A 22,683-nucleotide genomic window follows, 5' to 3' on the forward strand; every position below is an offset into this window, starting at 1 on the left:
AACTCTCGACCCTGAAGCCCAAAACAACAGGGTTTATAAAGGCAAAAACCACAAAATCGGGAGGGGAATACATGGTTACTGGGGTCAAGCTGACCTAAAGCCTATGCGAAACTAATATCAATTATAATCTTGACAATACCAGTTGCAATCTTAACAATTTCAATTGTAATCTTGACATTAATCCAGGTATTGGCTTAAATCATATGTAGGACATAGACAAATTACATTTTTATCATTAACCCGGATACAACCTATCCACTTCCAAGCTTGAGCAATCATGCTAAGGGGTTTCTATGCTTTGCCAAGTGTGGTGTAGGGGACTGCTATTGTCCGAGAGTTTTAGATCATAGTTTCAGACCAGAGTCTCATGGTGTGGGGGGTGCCTTCCCAGAATGGAGTCTCAGGTACTCCAAAATGGAGTCCCTACTGTCAAGGTGTTAACTTCAAAGTGATGCAGCCAGGGCTCGAACCTGCACTCTGATCCTGGTGGCTTAAATCATTGTGCCACAACTACAACCCAGATCCAGAGTTTTATACGGTACCTGGTGGACTCAATGAGGCTCTGACCTCACGGTGACTTTTGCCGGCTGTTGGCTCATTCGCTCCCGTGTTACTCACTGCTGGCCATGTTACCCTCTAAATATGCGCTGGGCAGTGGGTGTGGCAGTGAATGAGCCCTTGTGGGACTCACAGGGCAGGGGGAGAAAAGTCACCAAAGCAAAGTAATAACACAGGGATTCAGACTGGGTTAGGGGCTCTAGAGAAAACCAAGTCGTGTAGCTGACACCGAGTGACCTGGGCTGCGTGTGTTACAGTGCAGGCAGCTTTGGAGAGGACACAGCCAGAAGACAGATACAGAGGGAAAGCATTCCCGGGAGAGGGGATGTGGAGGCCTGGAGTGAGCTTGGGGTGGGGGTGAAGCAGGAGGACAGGCAGGGCCAGGGCATGCAGGGCTGGTGGCTCCAGGCAGGGGACTGGAGTGTGTGCCTACTGCGGTGGGGAGTGACTGGAAGACTTCCTGCAGGAGAGGGTGTTGGCCTGCAGTTTGCATGGAGAAGGTCGCTGAATGCATGGACTTCATGAGGCGAGACAGGCAAGTCAGTCCACTGAGAGACGGGGGTGACCGGGACCAGGGTTTAGCCGCAGTGCTGGCACAGAGGTTCCGGATACATCTGGAAGAGGCTCTCCAGGCGTGAGCTGGTGGAGAGGGTTCAGGGCACTGCCCCACTGTTCATGGGAAGGAACTGGCCAGCATCGCTCCTAGTAACTGTGACTGTTTGCCTCCCCCTCAGTTAGGTTGGAATTTCTCTCTCTCTCTCTCTCTCTCTCTCTCTCTCTCTCTCTCTCTCTTTTTTTAAATTTTTTGACAGGCAGAGTGGACAGTGAGAGAGAGAGACAGAGAGAAAGGTCTTCCCTTGCCGTTGGTTCACCCTCCAATGGCCGCCGCGGCCGGTGCGCTGCAGCCGGTGCACCTCACTGATCCGATGGCAGGAGCCAGGTACTTATCCTGGTCTCCCATGGGGTGCAGGGCCCAAGCACTTGGGCCATCCTCCTTTGCACTCCCTGGCCACAGCAGAGAGCTGGCCTGGAAGAGGGGCAACCGGGACAGAATCCGGCGCCCCAACCGGGACTAGAACCCGGTGTGCCGGTGCCGCAAGGCAGAGGATTAGCCTAGTGAGCCATGGCGCCGGCCCTGGAATTTCTCTTGAGGTTCATGCACTGATGCTCTGAGCACCCCGCAAATGCCTCTCCTTTAAGCGATCTTGAAGCACCTGAAATGTTCAGCCGCAGAGGAGACGTGACATAGAATGCAGGAGAATGTGGCGACTGATGGCCCAGAAACACAGAACTAAAGAAAACACGTCGGCTTCTAAAAACACTTATGATTATGATGATTAAAAAAAAAAAAAAAAAAGCATGTACGTGAGAAAAAGACGAATGTATGAAAATCACGATAATGATGGTTTACAGTGGAGGATGATGGGTGGGGGAAGCGAAAACAGTTTGTAATCTAAACCCTGCCGGTCTTGAGTACCTTTCAGGGGTTCGTGTCCGGGAATGGGGGAGCTATTAATACTTACGCTGAGATTGCAGGTGCAAGCCGCTGCTGTCCTGGGCAGCCCGGGCTCCGTGTGTGGTCACGCGGTCTAGGGTTTTGTTACTTCTCTGTTTTTCAAACTTCCTGAATTATATTTTAGATTTAATTAAAGTTAGGAATATATGTGAAAAGAATTATTTTACTTTAAAATATTTACTTTCTGAGATCAGAGAATTATTTGGTCCTCTTTTACTTAGCACTTAAGTTTCCCCTGTTCTTTAAAAAAAAAAAAAAAAGGCAATCCAACCAACAAACAAAAAAGCCTCCCTGTTGTTTATTTATTTATTTGAAAGTGAGAGCATGTGAGAGCAGGCTCCTATCTGCTGGTTCACTCCCCCCAGTGCCCACAATGGCCTGGAACTCAGTCCAGGTCTCCCACATGGCGGTAGGGACCCAACCACTTGAGCCATCACCTGTTGCCAGGGTATACAGTTAGCAGGGAACTGGAGTTGGAAGCCAAGCCAGGGCTCCAGTGCAGGCACCACTATACATGGGTGTCCCAATTCGTGTCTTAACCACCAGACCAGGCGCCTGCTCCCCCAGCTCCTCTTACTGTGCTGGAGATGACAATGGGGGTCTCAGAGGCTGTAGTCAGCCTGGGAGGCCCTGGGGCTGTGGTCATTTCCCAGGTTCCCATGGAGGGAGGAAGGCCCTGGAGTAGCCCTCAGGGGCTCCCAGGTGCCCTTCTCTTACCCTGATGAGATTGAGGGTCCTTACAGTTTCAGAGTGACCCAGGAGCCTGTTCCCTTTTGTCTTTCCCAAAACTAGGTTAAAGTTAAAGGTTACTTTTGGGGAATTGCAATGCTTGCCTACTGAAGTTTCCCAGAGCAAGTTTATATTTGGCTGACTTCTGTAGCTTCATCAGAGTGAAGCAGACATATGACAGTTTTATTGGCTTGCATTTGAAGTACCATGAAACAGAATTAGACATTGAAAATACGAATAGCCTTTTTCAACTGAAACTGCATTAAGGATAAATGCTAAGAGGTCAAGGTGCCAATCCTTATCTGCATGAATGGTAGGGAGGGGCACCGTCTAATTCCTGGTAGCCTTCAGCAAAGCAGCTATCCCTCTGCCTTTTAGTTTTTTTTTGTTGTTGTTGTTGTTGTTTTTATTTTTATTTTTATTTTATTTTTTGACAGGCAGAGTGGACAGTGAGAGAGAGAGACAGAGAGAAAGGTCTTCCTTTGCCGTTGGTTCACCCTCCAATGCCCGCCGCGGCCAGCGCGCTGCGGCCTGCGCACCGCGCTGATCCGATGGCAGGAGCCAGGAGCCAGGTGCTTTTCCTGGTCTCCCATGGGGTGCAGGGCCCAAGCACCTGGGCCATCCTCCACTGCACTCCCTGGCCACAGCAGAGAGCTGGCCTGGAAGAGGGGCAACCGGGACAGAATCCGGCGCCCTGACCGGGACTAGAACCCGGTATGCCGGTGCCGCTAGGCGGAGGATTAGCCTAGTGAGCCGCGGCGCCGGCCCTGCCTTTTAGTTTTTCTACATTCACTACATTCACCTGTGAGAGAACGAAATGCTTTGGTTAAGAAAAGAGAGTGAACACCTCCATCCCTGGACCCGAGATCAGGGAGTTGAGAGCTGAGCCCATCATTTCCTTGCAGCCTCCGTGTCCACCACCCCCGGATCCCAGGCACAGTGAATCCGTTCCCTAACAGGACTGTACCATCTTATCTCCCTGTGTAAGGTTGCGTCATACCCTGAGCCTGGAACCCTACCCCCCTGTCTCTCTGTCACGAAGGCAGTGAAACATAGGCTAAAGCATAAGTGGGGAGCATCTGGCTTGTGGGCTGCATAAAGCTTGTGAGATCCTTTGATCTGGCCCTGCCAAGGCAACCAGAGGCAGGACCCGAAATCCAGTAAGTCTACAGCAGGCTAGTGTCTAAATGGATGATTTTGTATGGCCTGTGAACGGTGTCTTAAGTGTCCAAGTGGCCCTGGGCAGAACAAAGGCTCCCCAGCCCTGGGTTAAAGGAACAGACAGCAGGGACCCTGGAACAGACCCCAATTCTGTGTGGCTTTTAACAGGTTACTTGCTCACTCCGTGGTGCACCTGTCTCCTTAGCTGTGAAGAGGAGACTGTGTTCGTACCTGTCATTTTTATAAGGACAGATGTCTGAGTGCTCACAACAGTTCCTGTTGAGATGTGGGTACCAGTACAGCCCCCCCACCTGGGCAAGTCTGTGTCCACTCCCCAGCACGAGGCTTGGGGCCAACCAACCTGCCCCTTGGGGCCAAGTGACTTTAGTCAGCTCCCCCTGCAGAGTGCGGTCTCTGACATGGCTGCCGGGTGAGGTTGTGCAGTTTGTGCCGTGTGGTGGTTTAGTACCTGCCGGCTGGAAGACCTTCGCCAGGCCCTGGTTTCCATCCCCTGCACGTAAAGCTGCGTGTGCCGTGTGATGCCCGTGTCTCCTCCGTCAGGCTATGTGTTCCAAGTTCTCCCTGTCTCCATAGGGCCTACGTTTATTTATTTACTTTGTGTGTTGATTGCTTCCCTCTCTCATTTATCCGCTTAGTCACTTTGTGCATTCATGCACTCTTCCTCTGGTTGATTAAAGAATCATTTACGGCGGGAAGACACTCAGCACAGTGGTTAAGGCACTGCTTGGGACACCCGTATTCCATGTCAGAGTGCCTGGGTTTGATACCTGGCCCTGCTTCTGATTCCAGTTTTCTGGTCATGTGCACTTTGGGAAGCACAAGGTTCTGCTCAAGTGATTGGGTCCCTGCCACCCATGTGGGAGACACGGATTGAGCTCCTGGCTCCTGGTTTCCACCTGGCCCAGCCTGGCTGTTGTGGGCATTTGGGAACTGAACCGGAAGATGGGAGATGTGTCTGCCGGAATGTTTTTCTGACTATCTCTGTCTCTTGAATAAAAAAAAAAATTTTTAAATCACTGACTGTGCAGCTGCTAAGTATGTCTGGGCTCTGGGACTCTACCATTATTGCCAGGAGAGTGCAGAAGAGAAGTGATGAGAGCTTGAACTTGGCCAGTGACCTTGGAGGCAGAGAGAAGGAAGTGAACTGAGGAGGCATGTAGGGAGAGGATTGTCAGGGCTTACTGAGTAAATGGGATTTGGAAGAGAGAAGAAGCAATCCAAGTGTCTGGAATTCTTGTTGGAGCCGCTGTGTGGATGCTGGTCCCATGAACTACAGTGGACAGCCTGGGCACACAAGTCCAGGGCAGGGTGTAGCGGGGCAGCCAGCCTGGTTTGGATGCAGTAAGTCTGGGGCACCTGCAGGACGCCTGGATGGAGATGTCCACAGGAGGTAGCTGGTGTGGCAACGATTTAGCACATTTGTGCCCATGATGTGGGCATGGCAGCCAAAGGGAACGAGGGTGAGTTAGAGTGGAAGAGGCTGGCAGGGTCCTGATGGTTAAAGTGGGAGGTGACCATGAGTCTGTGGCTTCTGGGGGTCCCCTGTGGTGCCCCTCCGCTGACACGGTGACCCTGCTCACACCCCTGTGAAGAACCTGCTGTCATCTGTGCACGGGGAGGCAGTGCCTTCCCCCCACGCTGGGCTGCCCTGTGTCTGCTGCAGGCCCCGACGGCATCAGGTGTCTGCCTCCTTCCTTCCCCTTCTGCCTGTCTCCCAGATTCCTTCCTGAGAAGGTGCTGTGGTCCTTTTCTACTGAAAGTCATCCATGGTCATTCTGTCCTCCATCGGATATGCACAGGTGCTTCCTCTGTCTGAACCACCCGCACCCCAGTTTCCCCAAACGCCTTGCACCTGCTACCTCTTCCCTGTCTGGCTTCACCTCAAATGGTTGCTCTCTCCACCCACCAAGGCCCCAGCATCAGGCACCCTCACAGCAGCCTGTTCTGTTTTCATGGTCTTGTTCAAGTATTTGTTCATATGTTTTTTTTTAAAGATTTATTTATTTATTTGAAAGTCAGAGTTACACAGAGAGAAGGAAAGGCAGAGAGAGAGAGAGAGAGAGGTCTTCCATCCATTGGTTAACTACCCAATTGGCCGCAATGGCTGAAGCTGTGCCAATCTGAAGCCAGGAGCCAGGAGCTTCTTCCAGGTCTCCCACGCAGGTGCAGGGGCCCAAGGACTTGGGCCATCCTCTACTGCTTTCCCAGGCCATAGCAGAGAGCTGGATTGGAAGTGGAGCAGCTGAGTCTTGAACCAGCCCCATATGGAATGCTGGCACTTCAGGCCAGGGCTTTAACCCGCTGTGCCACAGCACTGGCCCCTGTTCATATGTTTACTCTGTCTCCTTCCTACCTTGACAACTGGGTCATCTTTCTCACTGCCTTATATCTGGTGCTGCAGCAGTGCCTGAGACTTAATCAGCCTCAGCAAGTATCTCTGGGGTGAATTAGTCAGGGCTGCCCATCTACCCTGGATGACAGGAGCTGGAGCGTATTGGGGGAGGGCCTGGAGTAACTGATGGGTCAAATTCTTGGAAGAGGTAGGTGATCAGTCACAAAGATGGGAGCATTTGGGGCTTTTTGTCTTTCCATTTGTTTTATGTATTTGAGAGTGACACACAGACAGTTCTCCCATGTGCAGGTTCATTCCCCAAGTGGCTGCAAGAGCCAGGACTGGGCCAGGACAAAGCTGGGAGCCAGGACCTCAGCCCAAAACATCACCTGCCTCCCAGGGTGCGTACTGGCAGGAAGCTGGAATTGGGAGCAGATCCAAGACTGGAACCCAGGCACTGTGATATGGGATGCGAGTGTCCCAAGCAGTGTCTTAACCATTGTCCCAGACGCCCACCCTGGTGCTGTTATGTGGGACCAAGGGAGTATGGGTGAATATTTGGGTAGATTTCAGGGAGGCAGAGAAGCCAGATGAAGAATGGTCTTCCTGTATGTTGAAGTGGGAGGGCTGGCTGTCAGCTGGCCATGGTGGGGGCAGGGAGCAGTGGGTGGTGTGTGTGGGGTGGGGGTGGGGTTTAGAGTTGGGGGACACTGCAGGTGGGAGGTGGGGTCTGAAGTTCTCCAGGGAGAGTGGGAGGATTCCTGAGTGCTGGGAGAGGGTCTCAGGGGGTTGGGACTGGACAGAGGAAGGAATTCAGGAGACAGAGAGGTCCTCCATCCGCTGGTTCACTCCCCAGGGCGATGCAGCTGCTGGGTCGGTGGGGCAGACCCCAGGGATGCTGGAGACGGTAGAAGGAGGGAAGTGCGGAGTCCAGAGGAAGGGTGGGGCCAGAGCTCCGGTGCTTCCTCCCAAGCTGGAAGAGCAGGCTGGAGAGAATGAAGAGCCCGGACCTGGAGAGGAGGTCCCTGGGAGTCAGAGGGGGCTTCAGTTTGGCATCTCAGTGATTAGTTCCTGGCTGGCTCTGGCACATCTGGGGTGGTGAACAGAGGGTGAGGCGGCAGGTGTGACCCATGGGAGCTGAGGCGTGCCATTCCTCCCCTGGGGAGAGGTAAGAGAGAAGTGGGGACAAGCAGGTGACAGGGTTGGGGGGTGGTGACTGCGAACAAGGAGAAGCAAGGGAGGAGGAGGGCAAGGGCTGCCTTCTCAGGCTGTGGTCCTTGGTAGGCTGCTGTGTGGAGATAGTAGTGACCAGGGACCTGGGTTTCCTCCTGGCCCCGAGACTCAGGCCTGAGTCCCTGAGACATCGGGCAGCTGGCACCTGGGAGGCTGTAGGGGCTGTCCTGGCCCAGGGCTCCTGCAGGTCCTGTGGAAAATACAGCATGCCTGCTGCAGGCTTGAACCACAGCTGGGGCTGGACCATTCCCTAGGCACTGATAAAGGCATCCTACCCAGGGAAGAGACTGGCCCTTGCCCCCAGCAAAATTCCTTACACACCTGTGCCCCTGGCCCACCCTGCTGTCCAGTCCCTGGCCTGGCTCAGCGGCCGCCATCTGCGTGAGTTCCCCGACCCCAGCCAGTGCGCTGATCACCCTGAACTCCATGCCTCTGCCTTGGGAATTCCCCAGCTCTGTCTCCGGAGGGTTTGGGGCCTTCCCTTGGGGGAACTCCCCTGCAGCTGCCTTTGGGGGTCCTCCAGCTGCATGTTCAGAGAGGGAAGGGGTGGGAGGGGAGAAGCCCGACCAGCTGAGAGGAACGGGTGTGAATGTGGGGCGCCTGCTGGCTCCAGGCTCAGCGGCAGCAGCTGTTAGAAGGGACAGTGGGGAAAGGAGCCGAGAGCCCTGGGGGCTGGCCGCGGCCCGGCGAGGTTTCAGTGTGGGCCACACTGTGACTGCCCTGTCGGGAAGACGCACTGACCCAGTGCCAGGAGGGAGGTGGGTCGGGCTCTAGGTTTCAGGTCGTGCCCCCACCCGTTTTTATAGCTTTATTGAGGTCCATTCACACCCTGCGCACTTGACCCAGCGACAGCTTCACCGTGCGATTCAGTGGGTTTTAGTTCACAGATTCACCCCGCCACAGTCAGTGCTGGAACATTTTCTTTTTCTTTCTTTCCTTCCTTCCTTCCTTCCTTCCTTCCTTCCTTCCTTCCTTCCTTCCTTCCTTCCTTCCTTCCTTCCTTCTTTCTTTCTTTCTTTCTTTCTTTCTTTCTTTCTTTCTTTCTTTCTTTCTTTCAAGATTTATTTTATTTGTTTGAAAGAGTTACAGAGAGAGGTAAAGACAGAGAGGTCCTCCATCCGTGGGTTCACTCCCCAGATGGCCGCAATAGCTGGAGCTGCACCGATCCAAAGCCAGGAGCCAGGAGCTTCTTCCAGGTCTCCCATGTGGGTGCAGGGGCTCAAGCACTAGGGTCATTTTCTATTGCTTTCCCAGGCCATAGCAGAAAGCTGGATCAGAAGTGAAGCAGCCGGGACTTGAACCAGTGCCAACATGGGATGCTGGCGCTGCAGGCTGGGGCTTTAACCCACTGCACATAGCACCGGCCCTAGAACATTTTCATCTCAGACTCTGCATCCTTTAGTGACCAGATCACTCCTCCTCCCCAGTTCCCTTCAACCCAGCCCCAGGCCACCAGCATCGGTGGGCACAGTGCTGTCTTGGACCCGGTGGGAGTGGGGCTGCGATGTACTTGTACTTCTGCCTTCTTTCACCTCGGGCTGTGTTGTCAGGTTCCATTCAGGTTGTAGTGTGTATCATCAGAATGCCATTCCTATTTTGTTACCGCAAAATATTCTACTGTGTAGCTCTGCCACGTGAGTTACCTGTCTGTTGATGGCTGTTTGGTTTGGTTTGGCCATGAGGAATCCCACGAAGTTGTGTGGGGAATCGCATTCCCTTGTCTCTCTTTCTCTCTCTCTCTTTTTTTTTATTTGACAGGTAGAGTTATAGACAGTGTGAGAGAGAGACAGAGAAAGGTCTTCCTTCCGTTGGTTCACTCCCCAAATGGCCGCTACAGCTGGCGCTGCGCCGATCCAAAGCAGGAGCCAGGTGCTTCCTCCTGGTCTCCCATGTGGGTGCAGGGCCCAAGCACTTGGGCCACCCTCTGCTGCCCTCCCGGGCCACAGCAGAGAGCTGGAGTGGAAGCGGAGCAACCGGGACTAGAACCCAGGGCCCGTATGGGGTGCCGGCACTCCTTGTCTCTTGGATATGAACCTGGGGTGCAGTGGCAGAGTGGAATGGTGACTGTTCAGTTGGAGAAACTGCCAGACTGCTGAGCACAGCGGCTATACCGTTCCATGTGCCCACCAGCAGTGAGCCAGGCGTCCAGTCTCCATGTCCTTGCCAAGCCTTGATTGTAGCCAGCCCAGTGGTGGGGGGTGGGGGCACTGTCTCTGTGATTCTGATCATCCTTTCTCCCATGACGCCCGGTGTCAAGCATCTGTTCGTGTGCTTATTGGCGTTCTCCATCTTTCTGGGAGAAATGTCTATTCAGGATCCTTTGTCTATTTTTGAAGCCGGTTGTCTTTATTACTGAGTTGTAGAATTTATATATTTTAGAAGCAAGCCTTACAAAGTTTATGATTTGCAAATATCCTCTCATTCTGTAGGTTGTCTGCTTAGCTTTCTTGATGGTGTCCTTTGAGACACCAAAGGGTTTTGTTTTCATGAAATCTTACTTATCTATATTTTTGTTGCTTACAATTGGGATGCTGTTGCTAAGAATCCTTTGCTAAATCCAAGACCATGGAGAGTTACTGCTGTGTTTTCTTTAAGACTTTTGTAGTTCTTGCTTTTATATTTAAGTGTTTGATTTGTTTTGAGTTAATTTTTTATATATGGTAGAAGGTAGCAGTCCAGCTTCAGACTTTGGCACGTGGCTTGTGCTAGCACCAGGTACTGAAGAAACTGACTTTTCCCTTGAGTGCTTCTAGCACCCTTGTCTTGATTCAGTTAACTGTAAAGGTTTGGGTTTATTTCTAGATTTTCAATTCTGTTCCATTGATCCATGTGTTTATCCTTGCCCAGTGTCATACCTTTTCTTCTTCTTCTTCTTCCTTTTTTTTTTTTTAAAGATTTATTTGAAAGACACAGAGGAGAGGCAGAGAGAGAAAGAGAGGTCTTCTATCCGCTGGTTCACTTCCCAAATGACCACAACAGCCAGAGCGGCACCAATCCAAAGCCAGGAGCCAGGAGCTTCTTCTGGGTCTTCCAAATGGGTTCAGAGGCCCAAGTGTCTGGAACATCTTCTACTGCTTTCCCAGACCATAGCAGAGAGCTGGGTCAGAAGTGGAGCAGCTGGGACTCGAACTGGTGCCCATACGGGATGCCGGCACTGCAAGCAGCAGCTTTACCTGCTGCGCCACAACGCTGGCCTCTGTCTTGAGCCCTGTTGTGGTGTAGTAAATTTTGGAATCAGAAAGTGGAAGGCCTCCTACGGGTGATTCTGGTCCTCTGTGGGCCTTGCTATTCCATATGCTGGTGTTATTTCTCCCCGCAAAACATCACAGCAGCTCCCCGAATCTCGTTCGTTCTATGCTCTTTTGAAAACATAAAGAAGCCACTGCCTTCTTCCTCTGATGTCTTCAGGATATTCTATAGCGAGGCAGTGCCAGTCAGGTCTGTGGTGCCGCGGCTGCCCTCGGGAGTCAGTCCTCTGGATCCAGCGCCTCCTGTTGAGATCTGACTCCTGCAAAGGTTCTTTCCTTAGAGGCCACGCCCCTCTCCCACAGTCTCAGGAGGGCTGTCCCTGCAGCGGTCAGCCACGGAGCGACTCACAGCTTCCTCTAGGTGCACCAGCGGTTTCTCGTGGCTTCTGTGTTGGAAACGCAGAGCACCTTGTCTGTTTGGTCTGCGAACTTGGGATGACTGTGGGACAGTGACTAAATCTGCAGGAAAACCTCTTTCTTATCTGTTAGGCTGTCTGTGACTTTGATACAAGTTCAAATCTAGCTTGAGGGTCAGCAAGTGTTTTGGGTTATTCAGTGTTTAACTTGGAGTGGCGAGTCTCGTGTCCATTTTCTGTTGCCACGACAATACCCGAAGCTGGAGAATTCTAAAGAGGATGGATTGTCCTGGCTCCTGCGCGTGGAGGTGGCCAAGTTCTGGAGCATGGGGCCAGCATCTGCTCGACGTGAGATGAGGGCCCCCTGCTGCTCTCAGGGTGGGAAGCAGACGGGCAGACAGGTGCAGAACCCACGGGGAGGATCTGCTTGTTGCTGGCCCTGTCTCCTGGCAGCCGCTCTGCGCTGCGAGAGCGAGGGCTCGCTCACAGAGAAAGGCAGGAACATGTCGGTGAGGGCTGTGCCCCAGCAATCCACGCTGGGCAGCCTTAGCCCCAAACTGTGCTCACTGAACCCTGGGGCTCCCCCCAGCCTTTTCACTTTATAGAAAGGAATAGGCCCTATTTGTTCATTGCCATTCACCATCTCAAAAGTCTCCCCTACTCTGCTCACACCCGATTAGCAAGCATTGGGTCAGAGCGGAGGCTGCCTGTGGGCGTGTAGACCAAGCTCTGCCCTGCACATGTTTTTTTCTTGTTGATTGCAGAAAGGGCTTTATTAAGGTATAGGACAGAAGGCACAATACTTTAAAAAAAATTTTTTTTTGAGAGACAGAGAGAGGGGTAGGGAACTCCTATCTGCTGGTTCATTCCCCAAATGCCCCAAATGGCCGAGGCAGGGCCAGGCAAAGCTGGGAGCTGGGAACTCCATCTAGGTTTCCCACGCAGGTGGCATGAACCCAGTTACCTGAGCCATGACTACTGCCTCCCAGGGTTTGCATCAGCAGGGAACTGGAGTCAGGAGTTGGAGCTGGGAATGGAACCCAGGTTCTGTGGTGTGGGACGTGGCATCATAGCCACCAGGCTGGACGCCTGCCCCTGAAGGCACAGGACCAATTGCTCTATGGCAGGTGGCAGGGGTCTGCAGACCAAGCCACCAGTTGTCATACAGAAGGGTTTCCTGGAGCCCAGTCGGGTTCATCTCTCTGGCCTTCTGTTCTCCTACCTGGAGAGTGAACGGGCCCGAATCTGGCTCACAACATGGGTGTGAAGTTTAATCAAATGCAGGAGACAGAACATGCACTCTCAGGAGGCAGACAACGCCCGGGCAGGAGAAGGGAGCGATTTCTGTGCAGAAGCCTGGGACATTGCTGGGGGTTCCCAGGGTATCTGGAAAGGGTGAAGGTGCTGGCAGAGGGTCCCCGGGGGCAGAGAATCGGCGGTGTGGAGTGTGGTGCTTGTGCAGGGAGCAGGGCCAGATCCTGGCACGCCAGAAGCCGCTGTCTGACGTTCACCAGTGCAGGAATCCCCGGGAGCTGGAACTCCTGTGAGCCCCGCCCCTTGGCTCCCGCCGGCCTGTCTGCCTTTCTCCCCTCGCTTTCCTGGCTAACTCTCGCTCTCCATTCAGCTTGCTTGCCGCCTTAACATTATCTTAGTGCTCAGCTCAGTAGCTGTGTCTTCATGCTGTTTTGCACTCAGTCCCAAACAGGTCATCTTCCCAAACTGACAGTCCGGAGCCACTCGTCAGCTCCCTGCCCCGCCTCCCTGCGTGCTGCTCTCTGACTGCTGGCTCCTTCCTGTGGTGGAATCCTGAGTCAGGTACACGGTGGCTTCAGGGTCCTTTCCTGTTGTGTGTGGCCTCCTTGTCACAGGGCACCCAGTCCTTGGCTTGCACACCATCTCCACCTTGCAATCACGAAGTCATCTCCAAATCAAAGCCGCGGATTGAAGTCAAGGCCGCTGTGTGCCTTGCTTCTAGCTCAGCATGGGGCACATAGTCGTGATGTGGGATAAATACGCAGCTAGGTAGGTCAGCTTGAGCTGGAAGTACTTGTGAGCCGCCCTTCCTCCCTGCCCCCATATAATTCCATCCTCCTGTCAGTTAAAATGCCCCCTTTCCCAGGATGCACCTGCGTCATCCAGGACCTGTGCAGGGATGCCGTGAAAATACGGATATTAGGCTATACCTGGAAACTTGTGACGGCATCATAAAATTCCCATGTGGCTTCACACCTGTAGAGGCACCATCCCTGTCTCATAAAGGGGGCTGGCATCGTGGGAGGAGCCCTGTCTCTGTGCCGCATAGGTGCCCTCTCTCTCTTCCCCCACCCTCCTCCCTTGGCCCACTGCCTGCTCCTGATGGGTACTTTTCCATGTGGGGCAGCCCATGCTCATGTGTGTCCACTTTCTCACTTTTTGAATACATCTTGTAACTATTTTGCACCTTACACACATGTCTGCACTTCAAATGTTTGTCTTTGTGCCAGGCAAGGACTTGAAGTAAAAATTCAAACACCCGTTCCCACATCAGTAGGAGCTCCATCAATATTTGTTGCATTAATGCATAGGTGAATGAATGAGTGTGTGTCCCCCACCCCCGCTGCCATCATGACCTCAGACAACTTTCCAGCCCGATCCCCACAGACACCCCCCGGGTTAGTTTGCTGCGGCTGCCGTACCTGGTTATCAGGCCCTTGGTACTCGAGACGACAGAAACCCATGCCCTCGCAGTTCTGGAGGCCGCGTGTCCATCATCGGGGTCAGCGGAGCCGTGGTCTCTGGAGGGTCCAGGGGAGAAGCCTCCTGGCCTCTTCCAGCTTCCGGCGGCTCCACGGGTCTCTTTGCTTGCGGCTCCATCTCCTCGTCAGCCTCCATCTTCATGGCCTTCTCTGCGCGTGTGTCTGTCTCCTCCTCCCTCTTGTCCAAGGACACCTGACCTTGAGGATCCACCCCGGTAATCTGTGATGGGACCTTAAGACACTTGACTAGATCGCCAAAGGCCATTTTTCCAAATAACATCACATTCACGGGTTCCGAGGGTTGGGACGGGGACGAGTGTTCTTGGCTGCCACGGTGCAGTCCCCTAGACCTCCAGGAAGCCTGCCCCTCAGCTGCTCTGGGCTGGTCTCCGTCCCTTGGCTGTATGGCACGTGCAGCGTCATCCTCTGTGTGCGTCATTGTCACTTTTGCTGCCTTAAATCCCCTTTTTTCCCCTTAAACATTGAGATTCCCCCCATTCTCCTGGATGCTCCTGACTGCCCCCGGGAAACCCGTGCACCTGCTGCTTTTACTGACCCCCACTCCCACCCGGCTTCCCGCGCATGTCCTGTCATCTGCCTGCTGGGGTTGGCCAGGACTGTAGGCTGGCGCTTGTGTTCTAGCTCCCCTCCAGGGACAGTAGCGAGCCCGGAAGCCTTTGTGGACGATAACCAGGATCTAGAAAATGAGTTCATGCTTACATAATCTATGTAGAGGTACAAGGTACAAGGTGAGCCAGCCGCCTTCCAGTGCAGGTGGGCAGACACGGGCAGGGTGCAGGTGTTCACTCCAGCCAGCTCATGTGATGACAGAGCTGTAGGAACGCAGACAGCCCTGGGAGACATACAGGCCCTTCCCTGGAGGGCCTGGCTTTCACCACTCTGGGCCATACCTGTGCCATCTCCTCTGACTTCTCCTGTAGTTTAAATGTCCCAGGAGTGACCAGGTCCTCAAGGGGCTGAGTTGCTTTGCCCAGGGCTGGATCTCTCTGGGCATTTTCCCCCCTCTTCTCTGTCTCATCCCCACCAAGCAATGTCCCCGTCTGCTCCCCAACATCTCCAGCCTCCTCTGATTCCCCGGGACGCCCGACTGCAGCCTGACCCCCCCCACCCCGTCCCGGCCTTGTCGTTTGTGCAAGGTGTCCGGCGCGTAACAGATCTTCCCAGGCAGACGAATCAATTAATTCACAGGCTTTTATTGGGGGTCCGCTCCCGGGAGAGGCTCACCGGTCCCAACAGAGCAACAGAGCCGGGGTCAGGGAAGTCGCGCGTCAGAGATTGGGAGAGCTCCTTTTATAGATTCAGGGCATGGGGGTTAAAGGTTCAGGCGGGTCTGATCCTCATTGGTTGACCTTTAGGCACCCGCAGGGACCTTGACAAGGACTTTTCTTCCCCGCAAGTACAGGTAGAGACTTCTCCATTCCTGGAAGTATAGGCCTTCCTTCCATGCAGATCCCAAAGCTACCAGTTTGAGGGCCTCTTTATCGTCCCACTGCCCTGGACTTGCCGTGGTCCAGGTGCCCGGTGTGGGCTGACGTTCACTGTGGTCCAGTCGGCAGTGGCCAGGAGTGAGGGAGGAGCAGGACGGAGAGTGGGCAGACCCTCTGAAGGGACACATGGCTGGGAGGCCATGCACATTCAGTCCAGGGTGAAGACCCCAGATCACACGGAGATGATACCCTTTTTCTTTTTTTCCAGGTTGATTGTGTTCTCAGCTGAAGATGTTTCCAGAACAGCAGAAAGAGGTATGTCATCACAGACTCGAGAATCAATAGCCCATGTGTTTGAGTCACCGCAGGTTAGTTCTGCATTCCTTACCCATAAGTGCACGGCCACCTATAGCAGGGTTAATACCAGCGCTCTCACAGCCAAGCGCACCTGCTGGTGTGGCAGTGGCCTTCATCTCTTGGTATCAGGGACCGAGCTGCTCATGGTCCTCCCTGGCTCTGGCTCCCACCCCTGCCTGCTTTCTTGGATTTCTGCTTCATCGTTTCACCCCTGATGCTGCCGCCTTTGGGTGGTGTCCCACAGGAGCTGTCAGCCGTGGGTTCCATTCTTTCCTGTTGCTGCCTCTTGGACCTCTGGACTCGGTGTCACAGAAATCCAGGCAAGGCCTGGCCTCCAGGCCTGCAGCTCCAGCTTCCCGAGCTTCTGTCTGGCTGGAAGGAGCGTTAGGACACCCACTTTACCAACCTGTTACCACGAGTCCCATTGGCCCACCCAGCCCACCGTGGTACAACACACGTCATCACTTGGTGAGCTTGAGAAACAGAATGGCAGCCCATGGGACTATCTAGGCCAGGCCATGTGCACGTATGTTCACACAGGTGCACAGGAGCATGTGTGCACATACAGGAGACACATGTACACACAGGTGCACACGAGCATGTGTGCACAGACATGAGTCACGTGATCGCTAAATCCATTTCAGAGGCTTTCCAGAAACCCCTTTGCTACACCTCACATCCTTCCTTTCAGCCCTGCCTTTGGGCTCAGGTTCTGCTCAGTAGCCCAGCCCATCCGTTCCCACCTTCATTCCCAGGTTGGGTTCTCCCATTTTCCAAGAATCTTTCTCTCCCTCTCTCTCTCTCCCTCTCCCCCTCCCTCCCTCCCTCCCTACCTCTGTCTCTATCCCTGCACCTTTCTCTCTGTATGTGCAGATAAAGCTTTCTAAAATAGGGTTACCCCATTGTCTGGATGCCAGCATGGCGTGTAATACGTTATCCTATTGTCTGGATGCCAGCGTAGCGTGTAATACGCCCTGAACTGAGAAGGAATTCCGAGACCGAGAAATGAAGCAAGAGCTCCACATAAGAACAAAAGGGGTTATTATAGCAACTTGCACGTGCGCTTCTCAACGGGATGGACAGGTGACCTGGTTGCATTGTAGCAAGGCTTTTTCCACACAGACCAGCTAAGGGACCAGCTCCTAAGGAAATGCTGTGGGGCTGGTGCTGTGGTGTAGAGGGCTAAGCCTCCACCTGTGGTGGCGGCATCCCATAAAGGCACTGGTTCGAGACCTGGCTGCTCCTCTTCCAATCCAGCTCCCTGTTAATGTGCCTGGGCATAAGAAGAGGCAAAATGTTAGGTATTTACAAGTTAATGCAGAGCTGGCTAGGAGCTGGTGCCACAGCATTTCTTTTTTTCTTGTTTTAAGACTCGTAGGCCGGCGCCGCGGCTCACTAGGCTAATCCTCCGCCTAGCGGCGCCGGCACACCGGGTTCTAGTCCCGGTCGGGGCGCTGGATTCTGTCCTGGTTGCCCCTCTTCCAGGCCAGCCCTCTGCTGTGGCCAGGGAGTGCAGTGGAGGATGGCCCAGGTGCTTGGGCCCTGCACCCCATGGGAGACCAGGAAAAAGCACCTGGCTCCTGGCTCCTGCCATCGGATCAGCGCGGTGCGCCGGCCGCAGCGTGCCGGCCGCGGCGGCCATTGGAGGGTGAACCAACGGCAAAAGGAAGACCTTTCTCTCTGTCTCTCTCTCTCACTGTCCACTCTGCCTGTCAAAAAAATAAAAATAAATAAATAAATAAATAAAAAAAGACTCGTTTATTTATTTGACAGGCAGAGTTAGAGAGAGAGAGGGATTGGGGGAGGGAAGGAAAGAGAGAGAGAGAGATCTTCCATCTGCTGGTTCACTCCCCAAATGGCCACAATGACCAGATCTGGGCTCATCCGAAGTCAGGAGCCAGGAGCTTCTTCCAGGTCTCCCACATGGGGGCAGGAGCCCAAGGACTTGGACCATCCTCCGCTGCTTTCCCAGGTGCTGGCCCAGGCATTTAGGGAGTAAACTAGCCGATGGAAGATCTTCGTCTGTCTCTATGCCTTTCAAATAAATAAAAATAAATTTAAAACATTTATGGCTGTAGAGTAGTGCCAGTTAGGCTGACAGGTGGTTAGTGTGCTTCTGAGAAAGGAGGCAAAATGGAGGAGCGAGACTTAAGATGTCATTAATGTGATTTGCTGTCACATAAACATATGCACAGCAAGATGCTTAAAATGCCCTCATGTTTTGTGTGCAGCTCATGAGGTTGTTTCTTGTGTGTCCACCTACATAACCCATACTCAGAGAAAGGTCGAGATCCCAGCCCCACAGAAGGTACTTTGTCCCCGTTGGTGACCTGCACAGTCTCAAGTCCAGGCATCCTTTGTCCCCATCCTGTGTTAAGCAGAGCTGGGACTGAGCTGCTTGCCCCCTCTTCACCTGCTCTGCGATGTCAGCCATGCTGCAAGGTGAGGGGCACAGCCCCCACAGCCCCCACCCTCCCTTCCCACACTCAGAGCAAGTTTTTGGGGCTCCTGGAAACCACCCTCAAGTCTGGTGATTCACAAGGAAACTCGCAGAATTCCCTGGGAGCTGTTGCAGACACAGGTCCAGTTGACCACAGGGAAAGAATACAAAACAGCAGCAGCCGAAGGAAGAGACAGAGGCAGGAGCAGGCGGGGGGCCACCACGCGCGGAGCTTCCGCTCACCCTCTCCCACGCTGCCATGGATGCGTCGCCCGCCCAGCCTCACTGTGTGACAGTGGTGCAGGGGGCTGCTGACCAGGACACTCCCTCACGCCTCTAGTGTCCAGACATTTCGGATTCTGTCGCATCCTGCCTTCCCTGTAGACTGAGCTAATGCAGTGCACCGTCAGTGTCTCAGAGGGTTCCGTGTCAGGACCCACTATGGATAAGACTGTGCAGTGCTTGCCCATACCCGGTGGGCATCCTCCTGTGTACTGCATTCATCCCTAGGTCACTTGGATACTGCTGTGTAATACTTGGTAACTGCTGTGTAAGTAGTTGCACTCTGTTGTGCAGGGAATAATGATGCAGGAAAAAAATCTGTGCATGTTAAGTACAGGAACAACTTTTAAATTTTTTTCAAAAGTTTTTAATTGTTGTTTATTTGAGAAGCAGAACTCAACCCAGGTCTCCTATGCGAGTGGCCGGAACATGGTTGCTTGAGCCGTCACTGCTGCCTCCCAAGGTGTGCTGGGGTCAGGAGGCAGAGCCAGGTTTCATACGCACACAGGTGCTCTGCTCTGTGGTGCATGCGAGTCTTAACCCAGTTCCTGACAGCTGGGCCCAATGTGTACCTGCAGACACAGTGTTTTCTTAGTATTGTCTGTGCACAGGTGGATGTACCTCTAGGCTCTGTTTTCCTGTGGAAGTCAGAATTGATACAATGTGGCCCAGTGTTCCCATCACAAGCCCAGGCAAACAGTGGTAGGACGTCCTGGGGGTCGAGGGGTGCTTTCTAGGAGCAGGGGGCACCCCAGCCACGCTGTCCATTGGCTCATGTGACTACTCAGTGCAGGCATTTCTCTCATTATAAAGAGGAACCTCTTTTTCTTTTTTTGGTGCTGGTTGGTTGGTTTAATCATTTGATTTTTATTATAAACTCATTTCAGTAAACTAGACACAAATTGTAAGCAACTGCATATAGCATGTCAGTGACCTTGAGAAAGTCCTTTCTCTTAAGTAATTCTAGAATACTACCGTCACAGGAAGGGGTTTTATCCTGGATAGCGTTCCATGGAAAAGGGGCGGTGGGGGAAATGCCCTGCTGCAGTAGAAAGCTACGCAGTGTTCAACGCTGGCACGATAGCCTGTGCCAGCGAGAAGCAGACATGCCCACAGGGTTCCCGGGGGGCCGCAGGCATTCATGCTAGTCCCCCACTCGGTCCTTGTTCATGGAGCCCGGGTGGTCATCTGGCTTCTAATCCACTGCCCTCAGAGCAAGGTCAGAGCCCCTGCCTGTGGTTTCTAGGGTCCTGCAGGGTCCCAACCCGCCCCTCTCTGCAGACCCGCCTCCCGCCCGGTGCACTGCTCTTCCCTTGGCTCCCCCAGACACCCACGAGCTCTGTGCACCATCACCCCCCGGACTTGAGGATTTATTTCCTGCTGCCCGTGACCCTCTCCTGCCCCGCGTGCCCGCCGTGACTGGCTTACACCTCCTTAGAGGCTGAGGGGGCAAGGCGGGGCTTCTGTGAGAGGCCCCGCGTCTCCTCACCTGCCCCGGCACCAGCCGCTGGCCAGTGCCCACAGAGCAGCTTTCGGGTGCGCTTTCTGTGACCTCGTGGCTGGACAGTGATTCCAGTCCCACCTTGTGGTGTACGTGAGGGTCAAGTGTGTGCAGTGTCCCGACTGCTCCGGAATCCATGCCCGGGGTGTGCCTACAGCAGAGGCTGCTGATCAATCCTGAGGTTGGCATTGACTTCTCCTAGTGACCATCCTTGCTCAAAATTCAGACGGCTGAGAGTGACATCTTGGTTCTGCCTAACTGGCCGTGCCGAGCCTGCAGGTTTGGTAAATTTTTTTTGTTTGTTTTAGGATTTGGTGGCTTTGAAATCAAATACAGTCTCTCTTGTTAAAACAGCTTTATTACTGTAATAAATCTAGAGAGAGGAGAAGAGAGAGCGAGCGTCTCCCTTGTTAGTTAAACATGTTCCATTTGCACATTGGTTTGAATTCCCCGGAGAGCAGTATCCGTGTTGATGGATCTTCCCCATAAAAAGGCCTTGGCATTGAGCCATTGTAAAATTAAAATGAATTCAGATTCATTCATGCATGCAACTTTAATTTACAATTAAAATATTATGGTTACATATTTTAATAAGAGTAATTAGATGGACTCCACTGAATCGACTCTGCTGTTTAATGAGACAGAACCCCGGACCCAAATGGAAAGGCAAGTGGCTGTGCCAGGGAACACGTTTCAGATGGCGTCTTCTGTGGAGTCCGGTGTTTTTGTTCTTTTTATATTCGGATGTCCAGAATGGGCAGCCTGACCTTTCTGCGCTTCTAAGGACCCTCCCTCTGGCCATGTGGCACCCGACTGGCAGGTTCCTCCTGCAGGAACACGTCGGATGTTAATGACATGGGCCGCCGGGGCGGGAGCTAGAGGAACTCTCTCTTCCATCTTTACAGTTTTCCTCTCTATCTTCAACTTGTCAGTGACAGAGTTTATTGTAAGACAAGTGACACGGAATCATGTATATTCACATACAAAGATTTCTAAGAGATTATGGATTATGGATTATGTTTTGTTTAAAGAATTGCATATATTACCATAGTGGTTAAAGACACCACTTAAGATGGCTGTTTCCCATGTTGGAGTGACTGGCTCGGCTCCTGACTCCGGCTTCCTGCCAATGCAGAGCCTGGAAGGGAGCAGCTGGGGCTCTGACACCCACGGGGGAGACCTGGATTCAGCCTGGCCCAGCCCTGGCTGGTTGTGGGCATTTGGGGAGTGAAGTAGATGAGAGCTTTTTTCTCTGTATGACTCTGTCTGTGCCCCTCAAATAGATAGCTGTTTTTAAAAAAGTTGCATATATAGAAAACATACAAAAATGCTGGGCAGGTGGACAAGAAACTGGTATACTCATCTGTGTTTGACACTTTCTCTCCCTTTAAACCCATCTGTGTTAAAATTTTTATATTTTTATTTTATATTTAGGCAGTTTCTTCCTTCCTTCCTTCCTTCCTTCCTTCCTTCCTTCCTTCCTTCCTTCCTTCCTTCCTTCCTTTCTTTAAAGAAGATTGGTTTATTTATTTGAAAGGCAGTTACGGAGAGAGAGGGAGCCATCCGCTGGTTCATTCCCCAAATGGCTGCACCTGCTGTGGCTGGGCCAGGCAAAAGCCAGGAGACTGAAACCCCATCTGGATCTCCCACGTGGGTGGGTGCAGGGACCCAAGCACTTGGGCCATCTTCTGCTGCCTTTCCAGGGGCATTAGCAGGGAGCTGGATCAGAAGCAGCGCACCCAGGGCTCAAACCGGTGCACATATGGGACACTGGTGGTGTAGGTGCCGGCTTAACGTGCCTTTTGTGCCACACTGGCTGTTTTTACTTCTTTAGGGTAAAGGAGTACTAGGAGATGGTTATGTTCATGGTGTCCATCAGTGTTGAACAAAGGGTTAACATTTTCCAATCCATGTTTCTGACTTTCTTTTTTTCTGACTTTCTTTGTTCTTTTTCATAGAGCAGTCGGCTTAGGATGACCTCCCCTCAACCCCCCACCTCCCTTTCTTTTAGTTTTCATGATTTTGACGTTTTGTCATGGAATTTTAACGTAGACAAAATAGAGAGAAGGATGTAATGAGTCCCCGTGTTGCCATTCCCCAGCCTCACAGACCGACCATGGCCTACCTGTCCTCAGCCCACCCAGACCCCTCCTCGTGGGCACGGATTTCAGGAACTTCCTGACTCCACCATAAACTGATCTTTCCACTCGTTTCTGCAGCCTCTCAGATAGTGACGGTTCTAATCGCAGCACAAGTAAGGGCCCCACACTGCGCTGGGCTCAGCAGTTGCTTGAGGTCTTTAATTCTCCCTTTCTCTCCTTCTGCACTGCATTGTTGAAGAAGCTGTCCTTTGTCCTTGTAGAGGTTTTCCCATTCTGAAATCTGCTGCTTGCGTCTTTGCAGTGGAGTTTAGCACCGGAGATGCATTTTTTTTCCTCATTGTACTTTCCTTAGTGGGTTAAGAGAGAAAAAGAGGTAACTCCTGCGAAGTTTTGGATACTGTGTATGTATAGAAATTTGCTGCCTCCTGGCTGGCACCGCGGCTCACTAGGCTAATCCTCCACCTGCAGCGCCGGCACCCCGGGTTCTAGTCCTGGTTGGGGTGCTGGATTCTGTCCCGGTTGCTCCTCTTCCGGTCCAGCTCTCGCTGTGGCCCGGGAAGGCAGTGGAGGATGGCCCAAGTGCTTGGGCCCTGCACCCCATGGGAGACCAGGAGAAGCACCTGGCTCCTGGCTTCGGATCAGCGTGATGCGCCGGCCGTGGCAG

At 52.9% G+C, this 22,683-nt stretch overlaps 1 protein-coding gene across 8 annotated transcripts in view; it reads left to right on the plus strand.

Annotated features, from left to right (window-relative positions):
* The window catches only part of SNX10 (sorting nexin 10), a 66,238-nt gene that overhangs the window by 23,797 nt on the left and 19,758 nt on the right, over window positions 1-22,683 (plus strand). For 5 of the 8 annotated variants that reach the window (XM_051852860.3, XM_070059684.2, XM_089315439.1 and 2 more), the window contains one exon: window positions 15,606-15,652. The exons of 1 other annotated variant lie outside the window; for it this stretch is intronic. In XM_051852860.3, the coding sequence (XP_051708820.1) occupies window positions 15,629-15,652 (24 nt within the window). In that variant the 5' untranslated portion in view covers window positions 15,606-15,628. Of the gene's footprint in view, window positions 1-12,849; window positions 12,970-15,605; window positions 15,653-22,683 lie in introns of all 8 variants that reach the window. 2 more of the 8 variants (XM_051852863.3, XM_070059683.2) reach the window with 1 other exon arrangement.

Source organism: Oryctolagus cuniculus, chromosome 16 (genome assembly GCF_051225735.1).
Source record: "Oryctolagus cuniculus isolate XC-2025 breed Fujian yellow rabbit chromosome 16, ASM5122573v1, whole genome shotgun sequence".
In the NCBI taxonomy this organism is placed as follows: domain Eukaryota; kingdom Metazoa; phylum Chordata; class Mammalia; order Lagomorpha; family Leporidae; genus Oryctolagus; species Oryctolagus cuniculus.